General features: G+C 35.9%; 1 protein-coding gene across 1 annotated transcript; it reads right to left on the reverse strand.

Moving 5' to 3' along the window:
• Positions 1-2,299: 2,299 nt before the first annotated feature.
• LOC103695542 (uncharacterized) lies at positions 2,300-7,114 on the reverse strand. Its single transcript, XM_089926605.1, has 3 exons — positions 6,942-7,114; positions 6,648-6,774; positions 2,300-5,027 (listed from the first exon to the last, which is right to left on the reverse strand). Exons 1-3 carry the CDS (start codon positions 7,112-7,114, stop codon positions 2,409-2,411), a joined length of 2,919 nt encoding a protein of 972 aa, XP_089782731.1. The 3' UTR covers positions 2,300-2,408.
• Between the last annotated feature and the right edge of the window lie 632 nt (positions 7,115-7,746).

Here is a 7,746-nt window from a genome sequence, read left to right on the forward strand (position 1 = left end):
ATCTTGCAAATACAGATAATCATACTTACATGAATTCCAAGTAACACTATTAGAAATTGTAAGAGACAATCAATGAAACTTCCAGTAATTATGACCTGTCTTATGCATTGGAGTAACTTCTAGGCTCCAATATTTCACTTTTTTCATTGATTCTAATTAAGTGATACCATAATTCACTTGATATGGACCTGCTCCTCATTTGTGAATCTACTTATGCATGCATCTAATAAATGTACTCCAATAGCACTTCATCTGCAAAAGTTATAGCTATAGAAATTCTAAGCACTAATTCAAGGACCCATCACTAATGTATGCATGTAATTAATAAACTCAAATAAATACTAAAATAATACTTTACTAAATTTACATACTCTCCAAAAAAATTCCAAGCAAATTATCATATCATATTTTACACACACCCCCTCTATTATGGAATTAAAAATGGGGCATGTTCAATCATTTTAAAAAGATAAAGTGAAAATTACAAGAGAAAAATGTGTTTGGTTTGAACAATCATTTTTATACTTATCCTATGCCTCTTTGACAGCTTTCCAATCTGGTTATGTGTTAGGTCTTAAAGTACTGCTTTCTACTTTATACAGGAAAATATAGACCTTCTATATTTTAATATCAAGATGTAGGAATCAGGATTGAGATGATATAGTAGAGAGTTAACACAACTTCATAGAATAGAGACTATATATAGGAGCCTGAAGTTTAATGTAAAGTACATCATTGATGATCTAGTCAACAATGGGTTATCATGGAATTGGTGATTTGATTTGCTATTGGATCAAATTCTAATAATTTTATCATGAAATGAATGATTATAATGGTTATTCTGTGAAGCAAACTTCCTATCAAGGCAAAAAGAAAAAAGAAAAAAAGAAAAAAAAACTAATGTTTAAGTTAGAAGCTCACTAGCCAATTGTACACCTCCTTGATTGTGTAGAAATTTAACATCCAACATGTATATTGCAATGTCAGAAAATATACAATCAGACATAAATTAGTAGATATTAGAATCCCATGAAACCTTAAATTCAGTTATGAGCAAAATAAGAAGTTACTTTATTTAAAATGGTTATATTTTGTGTTCCCATTTCAGTTATTATTTGATAGATTCATTTCACATAGTGTTTGAGAATAATGTAGTACAGACTTAAAAAAAAGCTATCAAAATGCTATAAAAGATGAAATCAAGCTAAGAAGCCTGACTATGCAATATGTATGATGATTCATAGAATAATACAGGACTCAAAAATGACTACACTTAGAAATTAAGCATAAAAATTATGAAACCTAAAGATTAAAAAAATGTACATGTTTAAAGACCCATGGTTTTGGCCAAAGACAGAGAGATCAAGAGGTGACTGTGGTTACCCTCTATACAAGGAGTTTGTTGAAAGGGAATGAGATAAAAGTGCACAAATAACATCAAAGGACTAGATAATGGATATTTGACAGTGATGCTACAAGAAAACATGTAAGAACCATATAAAATAAGTAAACAAGTAGAACTATAAGGTTAAGATAAGCAGAAGATACATATGTGATAAAGATTTGTAGATGTAACATCTTTTCTTGACTGTCAAGGAATTTGTCTTTCCAGGCAAAAGAAAGAAATGGAAGAGAATAGTACTGGAATAACTAGGATATACATGGAATATCTATCATTAATTTTCTTCAGCAAATGAGTTTAAACAGATGAGTATGAGATTACATGGACATAATATAACAAAATTTTAGCTGCAGTGCTTCATAGAGATTGAATGGTTTAATACAATGCTACATGAACATCATCCTGAAAAGAAAAAGAAAATTTTGTACTTGAGAGTGAGAAAGAATGGTGAAACCAAACACTTTTTTGCTACCACTCATTCCTAAATGCACTGACCATTATTTACTTTATTTCTTTATTTGAGCCCCCTGGAATGGATGAAATTAGGCAGTATAGCTTCCATATATAGTTCAACAAGAAAGCAATTAAACATCGATTGACAACAAACATCATGCTTTTTTTTTTGCCAAACTTCAAACTGAATCATCATTTGGATACCATTGCGATTTCCAGCATTCTAAAATTAGACAGCTAGAAAATAATTCCAAGCAGCACTGTTTTATTCCAAAAAGAAAAACATATTTTTTGGGAAAATACTGAGCACAGGCAACTAACTTTTCATCCAGGAAGAATACAAGACAAATGGAGAAAGTTTGTGCCACTCTAGCTCAAATCAGCTCAAGCTTGAACAAGGAAGAGACTGAAAAAACAAAATGGTAAAAGTTTGCATCTTGACATTGTCCTTTCCACTCCTTTATTTGAAAAGCTTGTTTCAAAGATCTTCCCTTTGCCATAACTTTTTAAGAACACTTCCCTCCAATTCAATCATTTGACAATGGGGTTAAAGTCATATCATAGAACCCCAGGTATTGAATTTGTTGAAGGAGACCATTTCCAGCAGGTCTATGTCCCTTTGGTTCAGATTCCTCTTCTCATTCTCACATGCCATCTTTTCTGCTGCGTTATTTCCTACCATCTGCATCCCATAGCCCTTCTCTGAAGCATCTTCCCTTGGTTGATCAGTGTTGGTCCAACTGAAATTATCTCTCTGAGGTAACACTTCCGTGACCATGTAAGGCAAGTCATCACAGGCCCGGTTAGCTACATTACTACTTCCCACCATCTCCATCCCACAACTATTTTCTATTGAAGGACCTCCTATTGACTGCTCAACGTTGGTGCAATTGATTTCATCATCTCCTTGAAGCAGCATCTCCATCTCCACCTCACATCCCTCTTCAGTCAAAGGGCCTCGATGAGGCTGGTTAGTGTAGGTGTTACTAGAATCATTATCTCCGTCAGGCAACACCTCCATGAATATATAATCAGGCAAGTCATCAAGACCCCAATCAATGGTGCTGCTTTCCACCACCATTCCACAGCCCTTTTCAGCTAAAGGGTCTTTCCTTGGCTGGTCGATATTGGTGCAACTGAAGTCTTCGTTCTTATCAGATGACACCTTTGCGATCATATAATCCGGCATGTCATCGTTCTCGTGCATACCAGGTTCAGTAGCAAGAATGCTTGTGATGGTCGTCGATGCCATTGAACGATTATTATATTCACTCTCCTGATTTCCATTTGGAGCTGCCATTGTGGATGGTTGGTCCAAGCTTCTGCTTTTGTTTTGCCAAAGGGAGCTGGTTGATTCAGAGGCGAACAAGTTTGTGTCATCTTTTTCTGCCATATTAAACTCAGTGGTAGGCATGCTTGCAAGGGCCATTGGTGCCATTAAATCACTGTTGCATCCACTCTCATGATTTCCAGCGGTCACCCCCATCACTGATGATGCCGAAGCTTGGACCTGCTGCCTAATAGAATTGGTATTAGCAAAACTGATACCATCATTCGAATCAGCGAGCATCTCTGCCGACACAAAATTAAAACTGTTATCAAGCTCCAAACTGGCAATGGAGTTGAGATGATCCTTGTCAAAATAGTGTTCAGTAGCAGGCACGCTCATGGCGGTCGTTGTCGCCATGGAACCGTTATTACATCCAGTCTCTTGGCTTCCAATTGGAGCTACCAATGCTGCTGGCTGATCCAAGCTTCCGAGGTTGTTTTGCAAGTGGGATCTTGGAGAACCGTAGGTGAACAAATCCGTGACATCGTCTTCGCCCATATTGGGTCCGATATGAGGCATGCTTGTGAGGGTTGTTGGTGCCATCAAACCACTGTTCCATCCACTCTCCTGATTTCCAGTTGGTTCCTTGACAAATACGGATGTCCAAGCTAGGACTTGCTGCCTGATAGAATCAGTTCTGGTGCCATCGATGTCCTCATTCCTATTAGGCAACACCTCTGTGGACCAAAAATCAGGCATGTTGTTGAAGTCAAAATTGGTAATGAAGTCCAAGTCATTGTCCACATTATTAATATTCCATCCACTCTCTTGGTCTCCGATTGGAGTTGCTGCCACTAAGGGCTGGCCCAAGCTTCTGAAGTTGTTTTCCAAGAGAGAGCTTGCTGAATTGGTGGAAGACAAGCCTGTGCCAACTTCGACCACACTATCAGGCATGCTTGTGAGGGTATTTGGAATCACCAAACCATTGTTAGATCCATTGTCTCGGTTCTCGGTAAGTGCTGTCATTGCTGATGTTACCATAACCGACAACTGATTTCGCACGCAGGAGGACTGTAAATCGGTGCCTTTGCCGTTACCAAGTTCAATAGCTGGCATGCTTGTGAGGTTCATTGGTGCCCCTGAAACATAGTTAAACCTGCTCTCCCAATTTCCATTGGGCGCTGCCATAATTGATCCTGATGCTGCTAATGGCTGGTTTAAGCTTCCAGTGTTGTTTGGCAAGTAGGAGCTGGGCAATGTTACCACTGAACCACTATTGCACCCACCATTCCAGTTACTAATAGGTGTCGCCGCCATTGCAGCTGCCATTACTGGCGACTGGCTCGAGCTTTTGCTGTAGCTTTGCCAAAGGGTGCTTTGTAAATCCAGGGCGGAGAAGTCTGAGGGACAGTCTCTGGCCGCTCTGTCTGCGAAAGTAGGCATGCTCATAGGGGTCATCGGAGCTGCTGGTGCTGATGACTGAGTGAGGTTTCTGATGGAGTTTTGTGAGAGGGAACTTTGTGTGCCATGGTCTTGTAAGCTCATGTGGCTGTCACTGCATCTCCTGGGTCCAACGGCAGGCATGCTTGTGTAGTTCACTGACGCCATGGAACAATCGTTGCTTCCATTCTCCTGGTTTTGGGTCAGTGCGGCCACCACTGATTCTACATCTGATGATGGATCTTCCAAGCATTTAATATATTCTTGCAAGGGGGTTTTCTTGGCTAACGTGGACCACCATGGTCTCCCAGAATATAGCTTGCGTTTAGTTGAATTCCAGTGATTTTTCAGACCATTTTCTGTTCTTCCGGGCAGTCTTTTCGCGATTTCAACCCATTTATTGCCCAGCTCCTGATGGGCTAGAATTATTATTCTCTCTTCTTGATCCGTCCAAGCATCCCTCTGTGCAGATGAAGTCACCACAATTAGTTCACAGCATATAATTAAATTTTATTAGCATGTTCGCAGTTTGAGTAATGCTTGTGAATGCTGCATATATATAACTGCAATTCATAAATTAATATTTCCAAAAGAGAGAGGCCCCATTTGTAAATTATGATCACTTATAAGGATGAGTTCTGATCGACAATTGAATTCAACTTAATTAGATCATGTGATGTATACTGTGAGAAGACAGATTTGTTTCCAAAACTATTGACGCTATTCTATACTAAAACTGCTACACATATATATAGATTCTTAATTATATATTACAGCATTACAAACCTTTGGTCAAAATAAATGCCTCCAATACTTTCATCCAACTAAAATTCTTATATCTTCGTGGTCATGTATCATGGAGATTTTACTGTTTACTTATAATTTCATATGACTTCATCTAAGAGTACATGTTAAAATAGCATTAAAGATTCTTGCCACTTTCTTGGAAGCTAGGTGTGGTAAAATGTCTTAAGTTGCTGCATTCTAAGATCACATTCCTAATCACATTCATGAATCCATGTTTGGGAAAAACTTGTTGAACTCCAACTTGTAAAAATATGTGGAGCCAAATTTCACATAAAGAAGATATAATTATCATAGATATAATTCATGCACATGTAAAAAGGATACACAATATTCAATATGGTGACATTTACAGGTCATTTAACATTTTACAAATAAATCAATTCTTATATAAGGATTTATTCCATAAAATATTCATCAAAATAAAAAAAAAATAATTAATAATTTGATAAATACTTTAGTAATGTTTGTAACCATATTTCATTTTGAAATGTAGTCCTATTATTTATATATTCTGTGCTTAAAAAAGAGACAAAAGTAGCTAGTCCTAAGGTACAGGAACAACAATACATTTCAGAAAGAAAATAAGCCTTCCAATTTGATTTTATTTACTATATTATTATAATATTATAAATGCATGAGCCTTGCATATTTTCTGGATCAAATACTCTCATCTTTACTTTTTTTGGAACAATGATGTTTGACATAAATGTACCCATCATACGTCTGACATTGGAGTAGAAATGGTGTGGTCCTTTTCTTATTTCGTAAATGGAGGGGTGAGATATTCTTTTATCAAAATAATACTATCAGGTGTACAGAAAGTATGTGCATACATACACATATAAGTATACATCTACATCTATCATACAAATAAATTCATGTTCATGAAATATGAATCAACAGCAAGCTAGCCAAATTTGGCATTGTCTAACACTCAATGCACTTATAGTTGAAGATAACTCCATTGATGGGTAAAATTTGCATTTATGCTTAGTGTAGTTTTCACATGTGGAAATCCATGTATCAAGCAAATGTAGAAAGCTTTATTGCATCCAACCCTGTTATACATGCATATAGATACAAAAAAACATAAACATCTAACTTATTAAAAAAAAGAGTGAAATGGTTCTAAGATTGAAATTTATTAAAAAAAAATACTATAGAAAGATGGAGCAAAATATATATGCATTGGATGAATAAAAAACAACAAGGCTTTCAGAATTTTCTCATTTTTTATCTAAATTTAAAAGAAGTAAAGAGGAACAGAAGGTTAACCTTGATGTTAGGCCGCAGATAGTTGATCCATCTTTCTCTGCACTGTCTAGAAGTTCGCTTTTTTAGTCTATTGGCTATAATCATCCAATTCTTTTCGCCATACTTCTTCACCAATTTAATTAATAATCTACAAAATAAATATTTATACAAAACATCTCCATTGTTTGTGACTATAGATTTCTAAATAAAGAAGAAAAAATAAAAAATTGTTGATTACACACGATTAGAAAAAGGAAATTTTGTGAAAATATCCTAAAAACCATAATAAAGGGAGAAGGTAAGAATTCCACTTACCTATCATCTTCGGGCGTCCAAATCGTCACAAGGTTGGGTCTTTTTGGCTTGTAAGGGATGAATGTATCGACCCCATCTTCGAGCGCAAGTGATTGCCCATATGTGTGTCCAGTAATAAGATTGTTTCGATCGATGAAAGCTTGATTAAGATTTGGACTCGCACGACTATCCATGATATATTGTGGAAAGCTTGATAAAAGGATATAACGGTTATAGGATATGCTGCGATAACAAGGGTAACATCATCCAGAGGGTAGAAATTTTGAAATCCATCTAAGTGACATGCTTCGGATGATGAAGCATCTCCCATGCGAGATCTAGAGAAGCCTAAATCTATTTGGTAAAGAAACACAGGGCGATAGTGACGAGAAAAGAAGAAAACTTCTAGAGATGATAGAAAGTAATGGGCAAGAGATTAACTTATATGTGTTTGAGAGTGGAGTATTTTATTTTTTCCATTAATAAGGGGAGATAAGGTTAAAGTCATGCATTAATTTTCATGGAATGATTACAATGAATTGGTTGTTGTGATTGTTAGGCATTCTCTTAAAAGTTTGGTGGGGACCATGGTAGAAGTTTTAATAATACTTGTATTATATGCACATTAACCGATTTGTATATAGAAATCATTTAATATTTTTTTAGTTAAAAAATTGTTTACTATTTATACATTACATTTTTGTATGATGAAATACATTTTAAATTTGTAAAATACTTCAAGCATATACTTAGAATCTTACTTGTGAAAGCACTAGTGAATAAATTCCTCAATATGCAAATATTCATAATTATTGGATATATTTCA

This window comes from Phoenix dactylifera, chromosome 12 (genome assembly GCF_051530095.1).
Source record: "Phoenix dactylifera cultivar Ajwa chromosome 12, Ajwa_hap1_PhDact_Kaust_v1.1, whole genome shotgun sequence".
Taxonomy (NCBI): domain Eukaryota; kingdom Viridiplantae; phylum Streptophyta; class Magnoliopsida; order Arecales; family Arecaceae; genus Phoenix; species Phoenix dactylifera.